We start from the raw sequence: 25,408 nt of genomic DNA, 5'->3' as shown, positions 1-25,408 counted from the left end.
CGAGGGGAAAGAAGCATCACAAATTAATGGGATATAATCCTATGTTCTAATCAGTTTCGATAGATTCCAGATTGCTACACTGTCAGTCAGATGGAAAAAAAAAATTACCACACAACTTTAATAAAAAGGTATGCGATACTGACTATCAGGAGTTGACAGAATAAACAAACAATCTTCTCTCAACACATTTTTTTCAGAAGCCCCAAACACCATGTCACTGATTTAAAAGGACTCCAAAACACAATACCCACTGTCAGAATTGGTAGAAATCTGAGTTCTATGGTATGTTCTTACAGCCTTCGTTGTCAAAACAGAAAACATCTCTACTTTTCTATGCCTCCAGAAGACCTGCTAATGTAGCACCTATGGTGCACTGCATGCACAATCAGCCTAGCTCTCCACCTTATCTGTCTCAGACCGAGGACTCTGGACTAGCAATGAAGCAGGTTTCCTATTTTCTTTCAGGGATACATGACCTATACAAGATAATGGTCAAAAATACAATTAAAGCACTCTTACATAACCTCCAGTCTTCTGCCTGTCAGACTACATATAGTGTAGGACAGAAAAAAAAGAAGAAATAGATTTTCATACACCAGGCTCACATCAAAAACTAGAACCAAGGACTCCCCCTTCCTACCCTCCTTCTTCTTCTTTTCTGAAAACATCTGAACTTGTCCATTACCAATACTAAGTCATATTTATTTAATCTATTTAAACATACTAACAAACCCTAACCATAAAGATGCAGTCCAGAAATTCCTCAGGGTGCTGCAACATAAAACAGTTTCATGGAAAAAAAAAGACATTATTTTTCTTCAGATGTTATAACAACATCTGCATGCAGCTATGCTTTCAGGTGCCCCCTTTGTGAGGGATGTATTTCCCTCTACATTCACACAAAGAGCCACACTACCAAAACTCATGGGGAACTCAGGCTGGTAATAAAGAAATAATTTAATTGTGCTTGAGAGAAACATTGTGTCAGCAGAAGTTCTGACCACCTACCTCTTTGTATTTGAATCCACAGCACTCAAACTAAAGACAAACACCTTTGATATAAAGCCTTGTAAGCTAGCATAAAATTGAACTGCCAGCCACTGGCATGACTTAAATCTCCTTATTAAGGTTTTTCTATGCTAACATATCTGAACGAGTTTTAAGACAAGAGATTATTTGCAACAGCCATTTACCTGGCTTCGGGGCTGCCTGGGACCAGAGTCTCTGATGGGTTCCAAACATTCGCAAACATGGCATCTTTGTGGAGTGCACCTTGGGTGGCAGCACAGCACCGAGGACAGGCACGGAGCACCCAGTGACAGCAATACGCAGAAGGCTCGCCATGTCGCCCCGACCTCCCAGCTGACTCCTTGCCACTATGGAATCCCTGCCGCGCACGTGGAAACAAAGCGACAGTTAATAATGACAGGAGACCGAAGGTATGTAAACTCAGCAGCTGAAGTCTGGTTGACTGCCGCTCGCCATAAAGCAGTCATTTTTCTCTACCTTTTCTTGCCAGCTGGAACACAAAATCCACTTTTTCGAAGTGAGGTAACAGAGTAAAGCAGGGGAAGAGGAAGGAAGTAAAGCCATCGAGCTAAACAAGGACACGACAGAGCTGACCTTGCAGGCTGACCTACACGTTGGCACGCCGCGGCTCAGGACCGCATTCTCTTCAAACCATCGCTCTGAACAAGGAGTTCCGACCGCCCCCGGGGCCAGACCAAGCCGGGCCCAAGCCTGAGCCCCCGAAGGGCCGCAGCCCCCCGCGCAAGAGGCGCGCCCGACCCGGACAGGGCCGCGAACGGCGCTTCGCTCCCAGACCCACCGCGCGCCCTTAGGAAGGCAGCGAAGCACCGTCCTGCCGCCCCAGCGGCGCCTCCCGCCGACATTTATACCCTGCGGCCCCCGGCTGATCTCGGCCCAGCCGCTCGCTCCCCGCCGCGGTCTCGGCTCCCGCGCAGGGCGCACCCCCAAGCCCGCCAGTTGCCGCCTTCTCCCCGCGCCCGCCGCCCTTCCTCGGCTACGGAAGCGCACCGTCTCCCCCACCCCGCCCGCGTTCCTCGCGGGAACGAAGCGGAGCTCCCGCGGCGCCGCTCCCGGCCCCGGCTCCTCCCCTCCGCTCCGCACCCACCCGCCGTGCCGCCGGCGCCGGCCCCGCCGCGGCACTGACCGACCTTGGGGCGAGGCGGCGTGGCGGGCCCGGAGAAGGCGGAGCGGGGGCGGAGCGCGGATCGGTGGGACAACGCGGAAGGAGCGGGGGGAGCGCGGGAGCCGGTCACGCGGCGGCCCCAGCCTCGCGCGCGGACGGGGCGTGCGTCACGTGACCGCGCCGAAGTCGGGCGCGGGGTGGCAGTGAGGTGTTCCAGGGCGCGCGCACCGCCCCGCCCCGCCCCGCCCGGCTCTGAGGAGAAGCCCGCTGACGCGGAGGTGGCCCCGTGGCGGCCGTTGGCGCAGCCGTCGGGACGGCTGTTTTGAAACACGTTTCTGTGAAAAAATCCCTTCAGAGCTTATCTGACGTGCTGCTGCGCCCTCTGCGTCTTGGGCTCTGCTGACCGCGGCGGCAAGGTACCTCGCGGGCACTGTTTAAAGAGGCTGACGATTGCGGGGTAGTATTTGGGAATTAGAATTTTGGCTTTCGTTATTATTAGTTTTGGTTTGGTTTTTTGTGGTTTTTTTTTTTGTTGTTGTTTTGTTTTGTTTTTTAAGATTTCTGCTTTGGGAAGGAAAACTTGGATTCCCACTCATTCTGACGCAGATTTCGGTTGTGTGTCTGTAAAGGAAAGATGAGCCTGGGATCACATTCCGCTTTGCAGTGTAAGTAGCTGCCAAACGCTCCTCATAGTAAAGTGAAGGGAGTATCTGTTAAGAATCACGTTTGTTACCAAAGGTGAAAAGCTGTCTGACATAGTAACGATAACCCGAGGAATTAATTCCTCACTGATACATATCTTAATTCGTGAGATTTGCTTTACTGAAAGATTGGTGCATTGAACAGTGGTGGTGCCTGTACTATTATGTTTCTTAAAGCCTCTGCATTCTGAAACCAAAGATTGAGAGTCTCAACTTTCTCTTTTCGCATTAATGTAAGGTTTTATCTCTTCCCAATAGGACAGATTTCCAGCTGTGACCAGAGGTCACACACAGGCCTTAAAACCGGACTGAAAAACAAACAAATAACAACAATAACAAAAGCAAACAAAAAAAAACCCCGAAAGCACTGAATAAATGTAGTTGTTTTAGTAGCTAATTTCTGTAAGAGTTTGGCAATCCTGCTCATGTCTGTTTTTGTCAGTCATTTACGAAAATGAAGTCTAATGCTTTGAAAACTCATCAAAACTTCCAATGTTTGTTCTGGTTTCAGTCATTCAGTGTAAATTGATTTCTTTGTCAGACTTCGCTTTCAGCAGTAGTTGCATAGGATCAGTTTTCCCAAGTACCCAGTTAGTTCTAAATGTGTCACCTTTAGTATCTGGCCAAGTTTGTCTCAACAAAAATCAGTCCAACACATACCTTGGGGAAATAATACATCCTAACTGTGCTTTACACTCTATAACCTACATTTAAAATAGTAAGGTGTAACAATAAATAGGGACATCCTTCTGAGATGTCACAGTAATTGTATTTTGAATACAGGACAGTACTGTTTTGATTTCTTGCAGGTTTTCATACGGACTCGCAAGTTTTTCATCTTCATGAATCATCACCTGAGCTGGAACCAGCACGCGAACCTTTGGATTGCGCTTTGGAAACACCAGGTGGGAAGGTCAGGGTCGGGCTGTTCTGGGAGCCAAACTACAAACACTGTCAGCAGCAGCATATGCTGGACAGCCCAGTGCACAGTTCTCTCCCTGAGTGCAAAACTCAGAGCAAACAGAGCAGGACTCTGAACAAAAATAGGTGAATTAAGTTGTGAAGGGGTGTGTGAATTGAACCATTTGCAGTTAATGAGATAATATAAGAAAAATGCATTTCACAGCCTGTCTTGTAGAGTGAGTTCTTACTGGTATTGAAGGCTGTAAAACTAAACTTGTTTGTTGTCACATCTGATGTATAAATTATACACGAAAATTCACCATTCACCAACATGGTTTTATTGTCACACTGGAGGCCTAACTGTGTCGGCTAAATTTTACCTTCTAGTTCAGCCTGCAGCTTTTCCCCATGCCACAGTTTTTGAGGAAAACAGCCGTCTGTTCGGGTGGTGGTGTGACGTTTCAAATGAGGTGCTTGCAGGTGCAGTTTGCTGTCGTACTGCCTCACGCTGCGCCCGTAGGAATCGATAATTTCTGAATCGAGATTTCTGAAGCGCTGCCGGAGCGCTCCGTGCAGGCCGCTAGGACGGTAAACCCGCGCTTGTCGGCCGCCGGCGGTCAGCCTCGCGCTGGGCCGGGTGCCCGCCCAACGCCACAGAGCTGTGTCGGGCGAGGCGGCCGGCCGCCAAGCGGCGCCATTCTCGGCGCGCTGCCATCTGCTGCGGGGCGGCGCCGCGGCGGCGCCGGGGTCGCTATGGCGACGTGCGGCCTGCTGGCGGCCGGCAGGGGGCGTTGCGGGCGGGGTGAAACTGAAAGTGGAGGGCTTGGGCCGTGGCTAGGCGGGACCCGGCGCCGCGCCGCTCCGGCTCGCATCCCCCGCCCCATTCGAAGCGCTTGAGCCTTCCGGGCCGAGCATGGCTGAGAATTTTGACCGAGCTCCCGGTGCCGGTCGAGGTCGGGGCCGCGGAGGCGGCGTTCTCGCTGGCGCGTCGGAGAGCGGCGGCGGGGCCTGCCCCGGAGGCGGCGGTTCGCACGGCCCCTGCGCGGTCGATCAGCAGCAGAACAAAATGAGCGGCTTCCTCCCCCAGCAGGAGCCCCTGCGGCCTCCGAGGACGGCGCCGCTGGGCACTGGAAGCGCAGGTACCGGGCCGCCACGCGACGGGCCCCCGCCCCGGACCTCGGCGCCGCGGGTGCCGAGAGGGCCGCGCTCGCCCCTCTTCCCCGTCCTTCCCCGTCCCGCCGAGACCGGGGCTCGGCCGGGAGGACGGCGCGGCCTGACGGGATTGAGGGCCTGCGTTCCGCGGCCCGTGCTCCTGGCGGGTCCTGGCCGGGAGGGGGCCAGGTCCCTGTACCTCTCGCTCCTGTCGCGTTTCTGCGTTATGGGCCTGCACCCGGGGAAAGGCGTAATGCTGCATCGTAGCCTCAGCGCGATGCCCCTGCCCCCCTTTTGTGCGCGCACATCTGTGCGTGCGTGTTATCCGTCTATTAATCCGACCGCAGATGGTCTCATCCTTCCTTGCGTTGAAGAAGTCTTAACTCCGGCCTACAGGTTTGAGAAAACATAAACCCAAGGCAAATGCAGCCCGAGGCGTTGTTGATTGGTTAATTTTTAAGGTCCAGGTATCAGCTTCCCTTTTCAATAAATTTAGGAGCTACTCTAATTTGCAGATTTGGAAATATGCAAAAATACGGTTTTAAAAATATTATTTTGATACTTTAATGCTTGGGGGTTTTTTTTGTTTGTTTTTTCAAATTATATACAAGAAGGACATAATAGCTTTGAGGAATATGTTAAAAATTAGTGTTATCTGCTGTTTATTGATCTTTGAAATCTTTCTTTTGCATTTAAAATCTTTGAAAAATCCACAAAGAAAGCAGGCATACCAGAAGTAGATTTACTGGTTTCTCATTAGTCCTTAGAAAATGTGTTTGCGAGGGAGGGAGTTGTCCTTCTTTTTCTTTTCTCTTCTGTCCTTTTCTCTTCTGTCCTTTTCTCTTCTGTCCTTTTCTCTTCTGTCCTTTTCTGTCCTTTTTTTTGTCGCTGTCATGTGAAGTCAGAGTGTAATGTGGAAAGGCATCAGAATTTCCAAAATTGAAAACTTTACCTATATTTCAGAGAAGCAATAAAAATATCTAAATAAGATAGAGTACATACTTTCAAGCATACTTAAAGTAAAAGTGTATTTAAGGTCAAAAAAGTTGCATATTACATGAGAGCACATAGCAATCAAGCAATGTCTAAGAGAAGCTGTTAACAAAACCTTTCCAGAGCACCTGCAGCAGACAAGAATTCCATCTGGATCACGAATTTCACTTCCTACTGCTGGACCAGAAGTTGCAAAACCTCAGATGGCTGTGACTCCTGTGGTAATGTCAAAGTTGTCAGTTAAAGCACCTGAGTTTTATCCATCAGGATACAACCCAAACTTCAGTCAGAACTTTCCAGTAAGTGTTAATCTTCTGTTCTTAGCTTATTGCAATTTACTTCTATGCCTTCTTGAGATCTTCAAGGCTGTCTTCAATGTTTGCCTAAAAAATTCCTGAAATTCACATGATAACCTCCTGAGTCAAGGTAGTGATAATGATAGTGGGTGGGTATTATGGTGTACATGAGTTAGTGTGGGGTGTTTTTCTGAAGTTTGCAGTAGATAACCACATTCCTTGTTGATTACACCAGACATTGATTCCATAAACATCTGAATAAGCTATCTTTTCAGAGTCTGCCTGCGTTGCATTTATGTCTACAATGCTTTTTAAGAAAAAGTTTAGTTGTGCTTTTATGCAGATTTCTCAAGTTTTTGAAGCAAAGATGAAGGCTTAACTTAAACTTCAAAAATATACGAAAACAGTGATGTGATAATAAGCAACTACATTGAGATTAGATTTTGAATAATTAATAGAAAAAAAACTCAAGTTGGATACTAAACATAGAGGTGTTTTCAATTCTTTTTTTCTTATGAGCAAAATCACGTTGCTTGATATTACCTGCTTTGCCAGGTTACTGAATAAAGTGACTCTACTGGAGCTGATGGCCAATATACAACTGTTAGCAAAAAGCCAACGCAACACTCTTCAATTAATGGCTAAGACAGGAGAAAGAGTATTACTTTGCCCCAGTACATTACACGTTTTCTGTGAATACTACATTTCAGTTTCAAGATGCAGAACTGCCATTTAGATTGTCATGCATTTGCATGTGTATAATTGCTAACTCCTGGGGCCAGCAATGTTGCTTTTCAGCTATTCTGCAAAAGCATGTAAGCATGTGGGAGCTCCTCATTGCTATGTTGTAGGAATATATTATAAGTGATCCAGCTTTTAATAAAACCCTAATCAGTGTATACTGTGCATGGAATAGTGATCTTTCATACTGAATTAACTTCATAAACTCAGTTAATCTGCATTAACATGTAAGTTTAGAGTATCTTGTTTCTGCACAGGTTTTACTCGCACGTTTTAAAATCGGAATCAAAGTTTTGAGAAACTTTGATTTCTTTGACTTAGAATTAATGCAACTCAAATTACAAATCACCTTTGTAATGTTCCCAGGAGTTTCTAGACCAGAAAATTCACATTCCTCTTATAAAATACGCAGTGCTTTTGCTATTAAGCATTAACTTTCTTAAGAATAATCTGTTGGTTTATTGTGTTTTAGTAAATTATGGTAACAGCAATGTGTGTCTATATATAATTCAGCCATTTTGTTCATCTCCAGTTAGGCGATGCTTCTGTGCCCCTTCACCTCATACAAACAACTCAAATATGTGACCTTGTACATGCAACATTTCTTATACTTAATTTTTCACTAACTTTGTTGTAAGCTTGATATATGTATGTAATCTGAAGGAGAAAAGGCTTATTCCTAAAAAGTCTGAAGAGAAATCAAACTGATGATAAATTGTAAGTGTCTGAATGGAAATGTTGTGAGTACATGTTAGGTACGGGAAAATGGCATTTGGCCCAGTAATTGAAACAGCCTGAGAGCAGGTTTGGCTAATGGATCTTCCCTATAAACTTCCTGATTTTTAAATTTATGTAAATCAGAGGGTTATTTGCTGTCTGCCTTGCCTGTTCATTGTTAGTTCTTTAAGTTTATGAACTGACTCCTAGTAGAAGAGAGGCAAACTGCTGATTTTCGGATGAGTTGCACATCCTTTTTCATTGTGAATAATAACATAAAGAGAAGGAATTAGACTGAGAAATCACTGAAATTAATGGAAAGCTTCTATTTGACTTTCATGGCTTTGAATCATAAATTTGTAGCAAATGTGTAAATGTACAGCCTTCTGTTTGCCAGCTACTATTTAAAAATAGCCAAAAGGAATTTGCTTTATTTTCATTTAGTTGATATAGCGTGCTGTATTCCCTGTTAAACCTTAAAGTCTGCCAGTAAGAAATATGACTTAAATCTAGAAGTTACTGAACTAAATCTTCAGTTTTTAAAATATGCTATTACTAGTTAGTTACATTACAAAATACATTCTTCCTATACTATTGCTCTCATGTACTTGCACTGTAATCATCCCGTAACTGTATTAAAATGTTAAATTCATTTTTGAGTGAACAAAATTAGCAGTCTTCTGTTTCATCACTGAGAGCATAAACACTGGTTAAGTATTATTGTGCTTGCTCCTTCTTTCTTTAGGGAGCAGGTGTGTTTACTGTCTGCTTTTTAACTCAGTAACTGCAAATTAATGCAATACCACTTAAGAAGAAATTAAACAGAACTATTTATCTTTGATCCATTGCCAAAAAAATGCAGCTTCACTAGCTTTAGAAAATCAGTTTTCCTGGCCTAAGTTTATGCATAGGAATACTTTACTGCATTTATTATATTTCTGTATTTTCTCCCTCTCTTGCTTATTTTGGAGCACAGTGGCACTCTCTGTAAGTGCAAAATATTTTGTTTCCAATTTCCAGTTACTTTTCCTTCTACAGTTCATTTATCTGCAGCAGAGTATGCGTGCACAGGAAGAAAGGGTTTTGAGTCTCAATTAGGTAGTTCTATTTTTAGAAGGTATACTTACTCGTTAGCTTGTTGATCTTATATCCATTTTAGCAAACTGTGTAATTTGGTTGTTCTTTGTTTTGTGTTATTCTTTATTTCTTTTTTTAGTTTATTGGCATGCTTGTCTGAGAGACCCTAGTCTCTGTAAAAGCATGTTACTTAGTTCTTCTCATAGCACTACTGAAGTACTGATGTTTATGCTCTCTAAAAATATTTGTGAACCAGGTACTAAGAATTGTTACCCCGCATGCCAAGCATCAGGAGTTACTGGTAACTAAGGAGAGTATGGTTGCTTCTGAAGCTGGCAAGTGTAACAATTCTAGGTTCTTTTTAAATATTACATTTTTTCATTGCTATAGGATTCTTCCTTTGAAGATGGATATGGTGGCTATCTGACTTTGGCAGAATATGTACAAGGCTTCCTAAACCATCTCACTGAACACCCAGGTTGTTTTGAAACTGAAATAGAGCAGTTTGCTGAAACGCTGAATGGCTGGGTCATTACAGATGAAGCTTTGCAAGAGCTTGTTGATCTCATCTATCAGCAGGTAGCTTGTGTATTCTGTTTTATATCATGGATTGGATGCCTTTTGTTACTTAGTGTCCAAGATATGCATAAAAGTGTTATTTGTTATGTAATTGTATCTGTGTAGCATTTTAAAGATTTTGCTTGATACGCTGTAACGATAGCTCGAGTTATAATTAAACAACTGGAGCTGGAGCTCAGAAACATCTACATGGACACAGGCAGGTACTGAATGTTCTGGCCAAGGCTCTTCACACCCTCAGCAGCTGCAGCAGACTTCATTTCTTGCAGAAGACTCCTATTTTTTTTTGCTGTTGGAAAAGCTGATGCTTCAGGCAGCATGGATTTCCCTGGCTTGTGGCAGTAACATTTCCCTAATCATCACCAGACAGTTGTTGGTGGACTTGCCGTGCTTCTTCAATCTCCTCTTGCTTGCCAAGTCACTTGTGTCTGAAGCTCATTCATTAAGGTAGTGAGAGACTTTAGAAAATCTTGCTCTTGTCCTGTAGAAGCCACCCGTTAAAAGTATCTAAGCATTATGAAGAATATGAATTGTCCCCCTCTACTCTTGACTAATTGATAAGTTTACAATTTCTGAGTTGCCTTTATGGTGTATCCTTATCTTCTAGGTTACTTGCTAAATTGCAGTTGCAGTGCTTAATTAAAGGAGTCATCTTTGAGTTGCTGTATTTACATAGCAGGTATCAAAGTAAGTCTTAAGCCACGTCTGAGTAATATGTTTTGATTCTTTCCTACAGAATATATTCATAGAATTATAGAGTGCCCTGGGTCAAAAAGGACCACAAAGATCATTCAGCCCCCCTGCTATGTGCTAATGTGGGACACCAACCACCAGACCAGACTGCCAGAGCCACTTCCAGCCTGGCCTTGAATGCATCCAGGGATGGGGCATCCACAGCCTCCTTGGGCAACCTGTTCCAGTGTGTCACCACCATCTGAGTGAAAAATTTCCTCCTAATATCTAACCTACGTCTCCCATTTTAGTTTTAAACCATTCCCCCTTGTAGTATCAATGTCAACCCATGTAAACAGTTATTCCCTCTCCTGTTTACATGCTCCATTCAAGTATTGGAAGGCCACAATGAGATCTCCCTGGAGCCCTTCTTCTCCAAGCTAAATAAGCCCAGTTCCCTCAAGTTTTCCTCACAGGAGAGGTACTCCAGCCCTCTGATCATCTTAGTGGCCCTCCTCTGGACATGTTCCTAGACCTCCTCATCTTTCTTGTGCTTAGGGCCCCAGTCCTGGATGCAGTACTGCAGATGGGGCCTCACAAGAGCTGAGTAGAGGGGGACAATTAATATTCTTCATAATGCTTAGTTACTTTTAATTACTTGAAATCTTAAACAACTAACTAGTCACCTCTGTATATATCACCCTTCAGGAAATACACTTTTACTCACAGGCTTTGTTCACTGTTGGTCTAATAGTAACTAGGTCCAGTCCCATTAATGGCCATGGAAATGAGGACAGAGACCTTAAACTGAACTCTGCACTAATTGGGGAAGCCATTGGAGAGAACAGTTGAATCACTTGAATCCAAGCAAATGAACTGTTGTTCCTGTCATTTGGGCTTGCTACAGAGAATGTAGTCACACTGGGGCTTGCTATTAATTACACTGGGTGTCTCCCACTTCGCTGAGTTGATTGCTTTCAAACACTTGAAGAACATGAGCAACTCTTATATTCCTCATCTAAGTGCAGATACTTGCAGAATTTTTACTCTGAAATATTCTGGACTATGTAGAAGCTGCATGACTGGTTGGTTTTCATACAGGACTCAGTCTTGAGTTTTTTATTATCATACAGTTTTCTTATACAACTGCCAAATGAGTACTGTGTTTGGCAGTATCTTTTTCTCATCCTCTATTTGAGTACCTGGCTGACATTGAATAAACAACAAAAGTATTCAGTATAATTTTACTGAAAGAAAAAAAAAATTCATCTAAATAACAAACATTTGTATGCATTAAATAAACTGACTCACATTTAATGCAAACCTTTAATTTTGTCACCTCATCTCCTAGTTTAGAAGAGGTCTGGTATTGTGGTTGGCTGTTGCTTTGTCAACTGAAAATTGCTGAGTGTAACAATCTGAAACATAAGTTTATGTGGGAAGTGAAATTCATCCCAGTGTGTTTTTGTTTCATGTTTCGATACTAGTCCTAACTTATCGCAAAATTTTTATTACATTGCCAAAGTGCTTTTGTATGTATGTGCTTCAGTGATACTAATTAAATTCAGTTGAGAAGATCTGTAGATAGTAGATCTATTTAAGGAAAAGGCTAAAATGAAGGAAGAGGAAAGAAATCCTGTGCAGTTCTCCCTTCTTTTGAGGGTCAGGTATCTCAGGCAATCTATAAAGATTAATCATCTACTTCCCTCTGTTCTTCCTAATTCATTTACGTATATAACATTCCTTGTCATGTTGTACTCTTTCCCTAGGCATACTCTACTGCCAAATGTAGATTCTGGAACAGATAGCTCTGAAATTGCATTTGTGTGGGATTATTTTTGTTTAATCATTCCTTGCTCTTTGAAAAAGTGCATGTCCCTGAAGTAGTCTTAATGCCCTCTTTGGATTTATTTTACCTTTTTTTATAAACAGCTTGTAAGTAAGTTTTAGACACTTTCCGGAATAGGTTACAGTGGAAAACTAGAGTTGAATACTCATGGTGAAAAGCCACAGAATCATCTGTAGTGAATGTTTGTGTTCTGAAATGCACATAGCAAAGTGTTGAAAATTAATGCACCAAATAATAATAATTAATCTTCTCAGTGATCCAATCAACTGTTGTTAAACATCATTTTCTAAAATTATTTTAAAGGTATTTCCTAATAACCTAATCATTACCTGTACAAATAATTGTTTGTTCACTTTTATTTTGAAAGGCCACATCTGTTCCAAACTTTTCCTACACGGGAGCAAGGTTATGTAACTATTTGTCTCACTGTCTAACCATTAGTCCACAAAGTGGGAACTTCCGACAGTTGTTACTTAAAAGGTGAGTATCAGTGTGTCCTTTTAAGACCTATTACCTCCTGTGACTGAGTTATGTGTTGTCTTCTTTTGTATGTAATTCTTAAATTAGCATCCAAAGAAGTATGTATTTAAAATAGAAAGATTTTAAATTGAGAGCTATTGAGGCAGAGGTACATACTGGATATTGAATATATACACACTTTATTGTTTTAATACAAGAACAGGACTCAGTTCAGGTTCTCTTTTTTGAACTCAGTACCAAATTATAGAGTGAATTTGAAAGCTAGTCAACTTCAAAAGTATCCTAAAAATTTACGTAAGTATACCGACTTTCTTTGTCCTGTCCTTGTTCTTTGACTCTTACTGGGACTTGGTTTTTTTCCCTGAATTACTTAACTGGCTGAACTTGCTGTGTAAAGATTTTTCATTGATCATCTAAGTTGCTTTTGCTGTGTAAAGCTTGTTCATTGATCAGCTAGGTCACTTTACATACATTAAATAGATGCATAAAATGCAGAATGATCCGCAGTTTTCAGAAATCTGGGGGATTACAGTTCAATGATTAGACGTTGTAGATCACATGATGCAACATCTTTTAAGTGAATGTGTCTCCTTTAAAATCATAGTGTATGACATTTGAAGGATTAATACGTTTTACTTCAGGAGTGTTTAAAAATAATCCTTTTCTCTTTAAGGACTTCTGGCTTTTTAAGTATAAGGCTTAATTTAAAAGTTTCACTTAGTACATGGATATTTACAAGCAAAAGCATAGTAAGCTTTAAAGATCATCAAAATGAATTTCTTGAAATCGGGAGCAGTACCTTATGGAAAAGCTGAAAATACTTCGTTGTTGTCCTTGTTGCAAAGGAGATAACCTTTTCTTCCTGGTGACACTACAAATCATCATTTTTATCTTGTCTTAATTGAACAGTTTGAATTGTTTCTTAAATGAATAGTATAATGAAGGAAATCCCTGGTAATAGCGATTGTTGGTTTTAAAACCAACCCGGTGATAAAATTAGCACCCTAAAAATGCAAATTTGAGGTTGCTTATGCTTTTGCATCTACTATGGATGAAATTGGGATGGAGTGAGGATGAAAAGGCTAACTATATGAATACATATTCTCTTTCTCAGCCTAAATTTATACGTAAAATGTGATATCTCAACTCCTAAAATTGTTCAGTTTTCTCAAACATTTCCCAGTCCATTTCTTAATCTCAGTGCATAGGTATTGAGAATACATTGGAGGTTGTCATGTTTTCCTTTTATTCTGAACTGGTTTTAAGCTGCTGTGTAAACTAGTGCTATCCTTGACACGCTGATCAAAGACTAAAATATTGTGTCCTGCCGTATTACCTCTAGTTATAAATGCTATTAAATGTATTCAGCTTACACCAGCTATAACTAAGTTACGCATAGCTGTCATTTAAAATTGTGGCATAAAGAATTTATCAAGTAAGTGTAAAGGCATACATGGCAATGTGAGCACTACTAAAATGGCAAGAAGCATTTCAGTACCTCTTGTATTTCTGTTAACATTTAGATACCTGTGTTAAACTTGCATTCATATTGTATTAGGTGTATTTTTGTCTTCAATATCTCAGTGCTTGAAACCGCAATCACCTCATCATAGTTATTTACTGAGGACAAAAAAACCTTTTGCCTTTGTGAAGTCCTTTCATTTCCTTCAAAAATCATGCTTTCCAAGATTGAACATGGAACAGTTTTATCACAGTTCATAAGTTCTTACCACTTAGTACTAGATCAGTGGCACATTGTATGTGTTGGGGTGCTTACAGACAATAGTAATGTGATTTTGTTTAATGTTTTCAGGTGTCAAGCAGAGTTTGAAAACAGAGATGAAGCTGCAAAAGGAGATGAGGCTACTCAAAAACAATTTCATGCCTTTGTATTGTTCTTAGGTGAACTTTACCTTAACCTAGAGGTAGGAAGAAAGTTATTTTTCACATGGTTCTTCATTAATTTTTGTTGTGTTTAAGCAAATACTGAAATGAAAGGCATCGTTTGAAGTATTGTTTGTTGCTTTTTTATGTAGAAGTGAATAAGCCAAAAAATTTAGAACATTTTGTGTGACAAAGAAACAAGCAAAAATAGGCAGGATCATCGAAAGAAAAAAAGTGTATAAAGACACCTTTTTTAAAAAAAGCAAAAGAGTTCATTAAAAGAACCAACCATAGACTACCTTTCCTAAAACTTGTCTGATCTTACCCATTTTTTTGTTGGAAAATTTGGAATGAAGTTTTTTAATATTTTCTTTCCTTTTGCAAAGCCTTCAGATGTTAAAATCTATCAAAAGCAGATTCGGCCACTGGCTGGAGCTATTAAATGCTTGAAGAAGGGATGGGGATTTCAAAATGAGCAATTAGAAATGGAGAGCTTTATTGGGATTTCTTCTTAAGGTTTGAATCCTTGGCTTATCCATGAAGCACCTAGTCTTTTCTTTAGATCAGTTTTTTCTATCTGTAGTGCATACATTCATATTTTTTTGTACAAGAAAACCTTACTTGACTCTTACACCTGTGAGTTCAGCAAAGTCATCAGCTTCTGTAATATGCTTGACAGTTTTTTTGTTTTTTTTTTTTTTACTGGAGTATTTCAAAGATGATCTAATGAGATGCTATAAAAATGTTGTTCTATCACGAGGAAAGAAAACAATTCTTCAATTCTTCCATTTTTGTACACAAGTGGGCTTTGAAATATACTTCTTGCTTTCTGGAAGTAAAAAGGAATCTTTACAGGAAGTATGGGGGAAGAGGGAGCTGTCCAGTTTTGTGGAGTTACCCCCCCTTATTTTTAAACAATTTTCTATAATTTTAAAATACATGAAGAATGCCTTACAGAAGTAAGTTATTACAGCTGTAGGAAGAACCTGAGATTCCAAGAGTTTAGGATGATGCAGACTATTTGCCAAGCATCTTGCATTTTTTCTCATTAATTTAGTAACAAAAAAGAGAAAGCTAGAAATGCATTCTTATGCTTAGGTTAGATTTGTAAGAATATCTTTCAGTCTGTGTTCTAAAATAGTTGTGCTAGTTGGTGAATTCTTCCAACTGAAGAGTTAAACTACATTAATTACCAAGTAATTAACTGTGTTAATCACACAGCATTTAAGAGAGAAAATATAACTAATTTCTGAAACTTAAGTCTTTTAAATATTTTGTTAATGTCTTGCAGATTAAGGGAACAAGGGGACAGGTAACACGAGCCGAAATTCTTCAAGAAGGCCTTCGAGAATTACTAAATGCGCTTTTCTCTAATCCTGTGGACAGTAATTTGATATGTGCTGTGAAGCTGCTGAAGGTGAGAGTAGTTGTAAATGAAAAAAAAAAAAGAAATTTTGTAAGTAAGGACAAAATTCATCGGCACTGTTTCTTTATGTAATTGTGTATACATCATACTGTAGTTGAAATACAAATATTTGGATGCTTTGATTTTTCTTCATATGGGGTAAGTATATAGGGTGCATATAATGGGAAGTGAAGAGAACGACATCCGGTCATCTATGGTTCCTACTGTTGAATCCAAGTGGGGGGCTGGAATGGAGAGAGAGAGAAAGAGAGAGAGAGAGAGAGAGAGAGAGAGAGAGAAAATAGGAGAAAAAAAAAGCAGGGAAAGTGAAAGAAAAGTCAAGGGAAAACCTATGTCTTCATGCCAGAGGCCAGATGTATTCCTTGGTAACAGATTTGATATCTAGGCTAGCAGAGGTATCATATCACAATTCCTTTTACAGACCAGTGATGTGATATAGAGAGATTTACTATCATGGGTAAGTAGAAGTTCAGAATTGGTTGGGTGACAGGAGAGAGGTTAGTTTTCTATTCAGCATAAACATCAGTGGAGTTGAGTAACTGTCATTTTTGGGTATCTTCGATGTGATGTTTTTCTATGCCCTGTGAATGGTTGAGCTGAATACCTCAAAAGAGAAACGCATTGCATAAAGTCAGTGGATTGAGCTTCTGTAATGCATAGAGTGAATGCAGCATGTTTTATGGAATCCTTATCATCAGAAAGATGAGAATTTTTGCTTCCTTTTCTTTTTTTAAGTGCTTGACGGTTGGGAAGAGAAAATGGAGCGGTTTTGGATAAGTGGAAGAATATTACTTTTAAAATCCCTGATAGATAAGGAAATGTTTGCTTAAAGCATTTTATTTCTGAGATAATAGATGTATCTCAGCTTTGAGAGTGATGAGGGAAACCAAACTGCAATAGAGGAAATGTGTACGGGCTTTTATGCCTTACATTGTCAGTTACACAAAATGAGAGGAAATGTGTATGGGCTTTTATGGCTTACATTGTCAGTAACATGAAGCGTACTTTTTGATTAATAGCATTATGAACTTGAGCAAATTAAAAAAAAAGTTAAATACTAGTGAAAAGTATTAAAATGCAAGGCTGCAAACAAGGGCAATAGAATTGAAGCCAAAGAGTAAGCAATCCCCTCAGGTCTTTTGCCACTTTTGCTGTGGGAGAAAACAGTACTCAACTTGAATAAATTGTAGGGTTTGGGGCATGCTTTCTGTTTTGAAAAATACTGAGATCTACCACTTTTGTTTTCTTGGGGTTTTTTTTGTTTGTTTGTTTGTTTCAGCAAAATGTTCTATCATATATCAAATCCTACTTTATTATCTGAATGTTACAGAACCTATTATGTTGACAGTTTCTTAAAGTTTTCAGTAATTTGCTTTTTAAAAAGATGTACTCATCCCTTGTCTTTAGTTGACAGGCTCAGTTTTAGAAGATGCTTGGAAAGAAAAAGGAAAGGATGATATGACTGAAGTGATTCAGAGAATTGAAAATGTTGTATTGGATGCAAATTGTAGCAGGTGAAAAGATAAATTTGTTCCTTGTTTGGTTTGTTTTACTAAACAGAAAAGCTTGAAAATCCTCAAGAGTACTGAACATGTCCAAAACATGCCTTCACTAAAAAACTTTCGTTCACCAAAATTGAGGTCTTTTTGGGTAACTTTGTAACTAGTATGTAGTATTTTTCAACTGCTAGTCTTGGGATTTTTTTGTTTGTTTTTATTCTCTATCTTAATAGATGTGATTAATGACATTTATGTCTTGAAATCTCTCTTAAGTGCTTTAGGCTTTAAAAGCAAGTATCAGTGTAATGATGATGATACCTCCTCATTCATACTTTTAAACCAGAATTTAAGCCTTAAATATGGTATTTAAATCACTGTAATTGAAGGTATAAAATGGAATACAATTGTATAGGTTCTTTTTTTTTCCTTCTTGGACGTACGTTTTTTGCAAGGTCTTACTACAGGCTGCAGAAAGTAGAGGAAACAACTGAAGATACTTTTTTCCCCTCTCAGTAAGAACTCTTCTCCGTGAACTTTCTTCAAAGAAGAAAACAACTTCTCTTATTTTAGGGAAGTAAGGAGAGGTGATACTTAATATATTGGAGACCTTAATTTTGCCCCATTGAGTACAGAATTTCAGTTTGAAGTAGGGGGCTAAATTCAGAAGCCTAAACTAGATGTTTGATTATCGTTCACCCACCCTCCTCTCTGTTCTCCCCACTATATTATCCTTTTACAAGAAGATGTGTTACACTAGTTGTGTTGCAGATTTGTTATATTGAGAAAAACTATAGCAGTTTCTATTTAATATGGACTCCTACATCAACACAGAGGAAGTGGAGAGAGTGAGTACCTCTTAATTGACATACAGAGTATTTAGATTTGCTGGGGGGGGGTGGGAGCGGGGAGGGATGAGGGGCAGGGAATGGGGAGAAGACTCAAAATTACTTGTAGGTTGGAACAAATTTTTGGTTATTTTTGGAGCTTATTCTGTGAGGTATCCATCTAGTATTTGTAGGATAACAGATGCCCATTTCCTTGCTTAGCAAGAGAACATTCTAACTTCTATGGTGTTCCTGTTTGGTATTACCAGAGATGTGAAACATATGCTTCTGAAACTAGTAGAACTGCGATCAAGTAACTGGGGTAGAGTTCTTGGAACTTCTTCACATACAGAAGCTACTCCTGAAAATGATCCAAACTATTTTATGGTAAGAATGTACTTCAGTTCCTTAATTTAACAAGAATTTAATTTGATTCATAGACATCTATATTGCTAAAAACTTCAAACAACTGCTTCTTTGAATGTATGTGATTTTTTTCTGTAACTTTATCCGTAGAATGAGCCAACATTTTACACTTCTGATGGCATTCCTTTCACTGCAGCAGATCCAGGTACATCCTGTTTAATGTATACCTTCTTTAATAAGTTGTAATTAATTGTAGTCTTGCCTAAGTACACATGAAGTTCTTTGTAAAATATCTGAAACTCTTGAAATTTAAAAGGCAAAATTATGTATGAATTTCTGGCTTTGAATTGTACAAAACATCCCTTACTCAGGGTTTAGAAACTGAAGATATTTGAAATCAAGGATATGTATTTTAGTTCAAAGTATTCCTCAACACTTGGTCTCTTTTAAGGCCAGAAAACTTAGTTTTATACACTGTTAGAATCATGGAATCATTGCTGGATTGGAAAAGATCTTCTAGATCATCAGTTCACTAAATTATGTCCCTTACTGTCTAGCACTTGTTTTCTAACATCTGGATACAGCATAGTATGGTGTCATTTGAGATGAAGGTATCTGTGACTACCTTTACAGTTCTGTGGGATGATGGCTATTATTCTTTGTTTGGTTGATGTCCTGAAAAAACGCTGTACTAGATTTTTTTTTTCCCTACTGTTTCATTCCATTTATGGTTTCATTAAATAAGCTACTTTCAAACTGTGTAGATAATTGTTAATTTAAAGGACTAATCTCACTGTATATATCTCCATCTGGTTTTTTACTATGTCAGATTACCAAGAAGAATACCAAGAGCTGCTTGAAAGAGAGGATTGGTTCCCAGATTATGAAGAGAACGGAACAGATTTATCAGGAGCTGGAGATCTGTATGTTTACTTCTAGAAAACTTTCTTAAAGATAACTTTCTAGATACTAGTTGTTCTTACTGCAAACTTAATAATGCCATCTTGACAAAAATTAAATAATGACTATTGCTCAACCCTACAATAGAAGTTAAATATTTGTTATGGTATATGTTGGATTGTAATCACACAAGTTCAAAACAAATATTTATCCTTCTGAATATTGTAATGAAGTTTCAGTTATTTCTGAACAGGTGCAAACTTTGCTTGTGTTTTTTTCAGCATTAAAAAAAGGGAAGCAACTGAGCTTCAAGCATTGTGAGGCAGCCTGAGCTGACATACACTGAGTTGTGTATATGTCACAGCTAGAGATTATGACAATAGTCAGCCTTTCACAGAGGAGGTTGCTAAGTTTTTCTCTTAAGCATAAATTGTATTCCCCAGTCACATGGCTGTTAAGTATTTTTGTAAAACACAAAAAGCAACCTCATAGCAAAGGAGGAAGCAGTAAATGAGAATATAGTCTGATTTTCTGATATTGGTTTATAAGAACCTAATTGGAAGCCACTAGAAAGAATAGGGTCTAAAAGAAATTACTCTTGAGTTTTGTAGTCATCTTGTTGAAAGAAATTTGAATCTAAAAAGTGTTAGCTTCGTGTTTGATAAGAGTTCTGGCCTGGATCAATATTTTTCTTAGTAAATTAAAAGACTTGGATGGAAGCTAGCTGAGAATACTTGCAGAAATTGCGGGATGAACATAAATTAGAGATGCCATCAGGAATCAACAGGCTAATATTTGAAGTAAAAATACCTTTTTGAACTAATGTGCTTGTAAGACCAAATTAAATGCAAAATGAAGACAGCACTTTTTTTTTTTTTTTTAAAAAAAAGCGTATCTGAATGTGGAAGACTGTCTCAGCCTCTATGAGAACTGACTTCAGAACTATCTTTGCTGAAAGCTTAAGGAAAGCTTATGCAAGTGTATAGTATTGATCCTCTGACAGCTATTCCTTGCAGCTTTCATGAAGGAAACGGGGTATCTGTGCATCTACACTACTACAAGAGAAAGAGGACTGATTTTTTTTTTTTAAGGCACAGTGCTCAAGAAATTTTTTTTAATATATATTTCCCTGACAGTGATTTTGTGTGAAACCTAACATTTCTGGCTCCAGTACAGATAAGAGGCCAGGCTGGGATGTGGCTCTGGGCAGCCTGGTCTGGTGGTTGGCGACCCTGCACATAGCAGGGCGCTTGAAACTAGATGATCTTTGTGGTCCTTTTCAACCCAGGCCATTCTATGATTCTATGAAGATATGTGATTTCCTTCTTTGGAACTCATGCACAGAAGATGATAACTTCAAACAACTGCACACTTGCTGAGAGTCATTAGCTGCTGACTTTTTAAGAATTACATACCCATCCTATCATACACAGAATGGCTTGGGTCGGAAGGGACCTTAAAGATAAACTAGTCCAACTCCTCTGCCATAAGCAGGATTGCCATCCAGTACCTCCGGCTGCCCAGGGTCCCAACCAACCTGGCCTTGAACTCCTCCAGGGATGGAGCATCCAAAACTTCTCTGGGCAGCCTGTTCTTGTGCCTCACCACCCTCCAAGTAAAGAATTTTCTCATACTATCCGATGTAAATCTCTATCATTTTAGTTTAAAACCATTTCCTCTTGTTCTGTACTATCAAAGCATGTAAAAAGTTGGTCTTCCTCCTGTTTATAGCTCCCTCTTGAGCAATATGGTCTCCCTGAAGCTGCATCTCCTACAAGCTGAATAAGTCCACCTCCCTTAATTTTTTTCAAAGGACAGGTAGTCCAGGCATCTGATCATCTTTGTGGCCTCCTCTGGATGTGCTCCAACAGCTCCACATACTTCTTGTTCTGAGGGCCTTAGGCCTGAACACAGTACTGTGGGTGGGGCCTTACAAGGGCAGACTAGAAGGGAATAATCACCTCCCTCTGCTGAGCACCTCTCTTTTTGTAGAATCATTTTTATAGAACCACTGAGGTTGGAAAAGACCACTAAGATCATCTAGTCCAATAATCATCTCCTCACCATCATGCCCATTAAAGTATGTTCCTTAGTGGCAACAGCTACCTTGCTTTTGAAAACCTCCAGGGACAGCAGAAAGTTGGGAAGACTTCCTGGGAAGCCTGTTCTCCTTCCTGACCGCTCAGAAGAAGCTTTTCCAAATATCCAATTTGAGCTTCCCCAGGTGCAACTTAAGGCCATTACCTCTCATCCTGTTACGAGTTACTTGGGAGGAGATGCTGATCTCAACCCTGCTACAGTCAGCTTTCCATTGATAAGGTCTCCCCTGCACCTCCTCCAGACTAAACAATCCCAGATCCTTCAGCTGCTCCTCAGAAGACCCTTCACAGCGTTCATATCTTTCTCTGGACACGTTCCCAGGCCTTAATATCTTTCTTGTAGTTAGGAAACCAAAACTGAATGCAGGACTTCCTTCCAACTTGGTGTTATCTGCAAATTACCCGAGCGCTTACTCAAGCTCCTCAATGCAGCTTAGGATGCAGTTGGCCTTCCAGCCGCAAGCACGCAATGCTGGCTTGTATCCCTTTTTCTGTCCACTAGAACCCCCAAGCCTGTCTCTGCAGGGCCACTATCAGTTAGTTCTTCCAGGCTGTACATGTCTGGGATTGCCCTGACCCAAGTGCAACTCTTTGCATCGAATCCCACTTCTCAAGCTTGTCAAGGTCCTTTTGAGTGACAGCTCTTCCTTAAGGAACGTTTGGATTTTGTGTTGAGGGACATGGTTTAGTGAGAACTATTGGGGATAGGTGGATGGTTGCACTGGATGATCTTGTAGGTCTTTTCCAACCTTGCTCTTTCTGTGATTCTGTGATTCATGTGAAGACTTGCACAGAATCCCACTGTGTGTGTAACTGATCAAGATGCTGAAGAGCACCACTCCCAAAGCAGATTCCTGAGGGAGACCACTCATTACTGGCCTCCACCTGGAAAGCCATTGACCACAACCTTCTGGCTACGACCATCCCATCAGTTCGTTTTCCACTGGATAGCCTACCCTTCAAATCTATCTCTTTCCAATTTAGAGATAAGGGTATCTTGTGGGACCATATCAAATGCCTTGCAGAAGTCTAGGGGGAGGCAGTGTCAGTTGCCCTTGCTTTGTCTGCTGATGCCATGATTATAGAAGGCCACCACATTGATCAGGCGTGATCTGCCCTTGGTGAAGCTGTGATGGCTGTCTCAGATCACCTCCTCAGCTCACATGTAACTTCACATATCTTCCAGGAGACTGTGTTCCATGGTCTTCCTGCTAGCTGTGGGGAGAATGAAAGCTGTTAAGTGATCCCCATCAGTTTTCAGTGCTGTTTTGAAATTCTGTGTTAGTCTTCACTCTTTGCAATACTGATTATTATTAACGGAATCCAGTCTTTATGACAGGTCTTTCCTGGAGAAGAAAAAAAAAAGGGGGGCAGGATATGATTTAATAAAAGGTACTATAATACAAATGCAAAAGAGATGAATTAAGAGTGCCTTCTTATGTGTATCAGCAATTCGGAATATAGGTTGTCCATATAATAACTTTTTCCAGCTCACATCCAAACGTGATAGTTGATGTACTGTTTGAACTAGGACATTGACTAACTGAAGATGATGCTAATTAACCTTTTTTTCAAAAAGATTAGCACAAATTCATTGTGAAATTTTGGAAAAAAGTTGTTTTAAATTGTATTACCCACTTTTTCTGTCATCCAAGATACTTCTTTAACCTAGTAGGCAACATGATATGATCTAAAATGGTGTCAAACAATGTAATGATTTGTACCTGTCTGTGCTGCTTAGAGGCTTTTATTTACTCTCCATGCCATTGTTTTTTTTCCTCTTCATCCCCTTTTAATTAATGTTACAGTTAACAACTATTTGTAAAGGTCTGATTTATTCTTGACATCTATATAAATATTTCACCAACATACTGTTGCTGAAAATGTATACTTAAGCTTACTTTTGGTGTTGTGTTATTTTGTAGATATTTTGATGACATTGATGATGAGATGGATCCAGAAATTGAAGAAGCGTATGAAAAATTCTGTCTAGAATCAGAACATGGGAGAAAACAGTGAGAAGTTACACATAAATATTAAATATGTTTGTTAAAGCAGTTTAGGTATGGTTAGAGTGTAAGGGGATGCATAAATTGAAACATTTGTACCAAAATAAGAAAGTTGAGTTTCTCCAACAACTGAAGATACAGTTTCACTTTTGTTAAACAGAATCTGCCAAAAATTGTAATCATATGCCCTGTATCTTAAAATGTTCTGTATATATCATAGTTTATTTTATGTACAGGTATACGAACAATGTTTTGGCTGCAATAAAAATTCATCTTAAAAATATCGTAATGGAAATTAAATTTTAACTAAAGCGGAACTGTCCCATGAAATTTCTCTTGTGGGAGAAAGGAGAAGAGTTTGATCTTTTAATTGCTTGCTTCTAATATGCAGTAGAACTCTCCCATCTCTTTTATCATATGCAAGCTATCCTTTTTTTGTTGATTTTGTTTGTTTTGTTGCTTTTCTTTTTTTATTGCTAAGGAGAGTATGATCCAAATACAGATTATCTCTAGATCTCAATCATGGAATCATGAGAAGTAGTTTGTGAAGATCTTGTGTTTTGTGGGTTGTTTTGTGGGGATATCTATATATATATATACATATATATATATATACACCTTTTTTTCTTTGTTTCTTCCCTCTTTCCTCTACACTTTTGCGTGAAGTCTGGACACATTAACATGAAATATGGGGATATTGTGAAAAACTAAGCTGTATTTTATAAGTCAGGTGCTTTCAAGATCTGTGGTTCAGATAAGCTTATTTCTAACTTTTACAAGCAAAAACTATCCTTTAAATAATTTGCCGTGTTCTTCAAGACTACATGAATATAGTTATGGTTTAACCAGTGCTCCTCAAGAGTATGTGCAGTGCTCGATATATTTTTGAATGTATCTAACATGTCTAATCTTCTGGCAACACTTGTAATTTTCTCCATTCTTCTAATTATTTTATATAAGTTGTCTTAATTTTGTAGTTTGAGTATGTTCATGTATTTCATAAATGTTAACATTCTGAAACTGACTGCGCTTTTTTGACTTAATATAATCATGTTAGTCTATAATATTCCATTGTTGGTGTTGTTGCCAAACTCAGTTGTACTGTTTCTTGTTATCTGTTTCTGGTTAGACTAAGTAGAATCCCTTACTACACAAATACACACACATACACACACACACACGTACACACAAAAAAAAAGAAAAAAAAAAAGGAAATAGTTTCCAAAAAGTAGCTACTGTAAAGAACATGTTGTTGTAAATATGCATGTAAATAATTCTGTTAACATTTCACTGTAATACATTTGGTTAAATGACTTGTGCGTCTGCTAATACAGTGAGCACTGTTTTCTGGGTGTTTATTAAACATTCATTTAGGTTGGAGTTTTGGAAAATAAAATTTAACTAGCTTTGTTTCCTTTGTTATATTTTCACTGTTTTGCCTTTTTGCTTTTAAAAAAAAAAAAAATCTGTATTTTTCCTACCTGCAAAAGTCCTTTTTTTCTTTAAAGTAGCAGCTGCAGAGAGGACTGTCTTTTACAAATGAGACCCACAAAATTTATAGAAGGATAGTAGCGGTCAGGAGATCTGTATTAACATTTCAGAGTCTCTAGATGAAAACTCAAGAAGCAGAAATATGTAAATTAAATTATTTTCAGATGAAGATACTTAACACATGCATTCGCTGACATTAGATTGTGCATAATTTTCTTTAAAAATTTTCAATTCACATGTAGGTCAGTCTTCCTATGACTTTACAAGCAGATTTCTTGTGGAACATGTATTTCTGAAAATGGAAATTCTCAGTAGCATGACAAAGGAAGGAGGATTTGCAAAATTCATTTCAGTAAATTAAGAGCTTCTTCAGGGAACTCTGCCTTACATGTTTAAATCTGCACCTCTTGAGCAGCATGTTTTTATGAAAACTAGGATACATATACTATCTGCACAAGCTGACAGGATGTATGTCTCACATGTAATTATAAATAAGAAAATACACTAAGTCATCCTGTACAAAAATGTGAATTTGGAACTGTATATTTTAGGCAATCCACATCAATACTTACAAAATAGGCTTTTTCTGTTTTTCTAG

At 39.4% G+C, this 25,408-nt stretch overlaps 2 protein-coding genes across 9 annotated transcripts in view; one reads left to right on the top strand and one right to left on the bottom strand.

Moving 5' to 3' along the window:
* NNT (nicotinamide nucleotide transhydrogenase) overlaps positions 1 to 2,314 on the bottom strand; it is a 43,629-nt gene extending 41,315 nt beyond the window's left edge. Inside the window, exons 1-2 of one of the 5 annotated variants that reach the window (XM_085213329.1) lie at positions 2,178 to 2,314; positions 1,194 to 1,387 (exon numbers count right to left, since the gene is read on the bottom strand). In XM_085213329.1, coding sequence (XP_085069455.1) covers positions 1,194 to 1,344 — 151 coding nt within the window. In that variant the 5' untranslated portion in view covers positions 1,345 to 1,387; positions 2,178 to 2,314. The other 4 variants (XM_085213333.1, XM_085213332.1, XM_085213330.1 and 1 more) reach the window with 4 other exon arrangements.
* Positions 2,315 to 2,317: 3 nt separating this feature from the next.
* Positions 2,318 to 24,741, top strand: PAIP1 (poly(A) binding protein interacting protein 1). 4 transcript variants are annotated; one of them, XM_085213336.1, is made up of 14 exons: positions 2,318 to 2,568; positions 2,710 to 2,817; positions 3,663 to 3,758; positions 6,025 to 6,200; positions 9,123 to 9,311; positions 12,200 to 12,312; positions 14,126 to 14,237; positions 15,488 to 15,613; positions 17,030 to 17,136; positions 17,865 to 17,966; positions 18,215 to 18,332; positions 18,462 to 18,516; positions 19,141 to 19,234; positions 23,236 to 24,741. In XM_085213336.1, exons 2-14 carry the CDS (start codon positions 2,787 to 2,789, stop codon positions 23,327 to 23,329), a joined length of 1,413 nt encoding a protein of 470 aa, XP_085069462.1. In that variant the 5' UTR covers positions 2,318 to 2,568; positions 2,710 to 2,786; the 3' UTR covers positions 23,330 to 24,741. The 4 variants fall into 4 exon arrangements, with proteins under 4 accessions (XP_085069462.1, XP_085069461.1, XP_085069464.1 ...); XM_085213335.1 differs by lacking the exons at positions 2,318 to 2,568; positions 2,710 to 2,817; positions 3,663 to 3,758 and adding an exon at positions 4,517 to 4,895; XM_085213338.1 differs by lacking the exons at positions 2,318 to 2,568; positions 2,710 to 2,817; positions 3,663 to 3,758; positions 17,865 to 17,966 and adding an exon at positions 4,523 to 4,895 and having other exon boundaries at positions 17,030 to 17,132; positions 18,172 to 18,332.
* The last annotated feature ends 667 nt before the right edge of the window (positions 24,742 to 25,408 follow it).

The sequence above is a fragment of the Meleagris gallopavo genome, chromosome Z (genome assembly GCF_905368555.1).
Source record: "Meleagris gallopavo chromosome Z, MGAL_WU_HG_1.1, whole genome shotgun sequence".
Taxonomy (NCBI): Eukaryota; Metazoa; Chordata; class Aves; order Galliformes; family Phasianidae; genus Meleagris; species Meleagris gallopavo.
Note: the sequence above shows the minus strand (reverse complement) of the source record. Positions and strands in the feature narration are given on the sequence as shown.

What these genes read in the sequence shown, in the direction of transcription:
- PAIP1 (XM_085213335.1), top strand. Translation starts at nt 4,670, where the DNA reads ATGGCTGAGAATTTTGACCGAGCTCCCGGTGCCGGTCGAGGTCGGGGC. An exon ending in GCTGGGCACTGGAAGCGCAG is followed by an intron (nt 4,896 to 6,024) that starts GTACCGGGCCGC and finishes AAACCTTTCCAG; the next exon opens with AGCACCTGCAGCAGACAAGA. An exon ending in ATGATCCAAACTATTTTATG is followed by an intron (nt 18,333 to 18,461) that starts GTAAGAATGTAC and finishes CTTTATCCGTAG; the next exon opens with AATGAGCCAACATTTTACAC.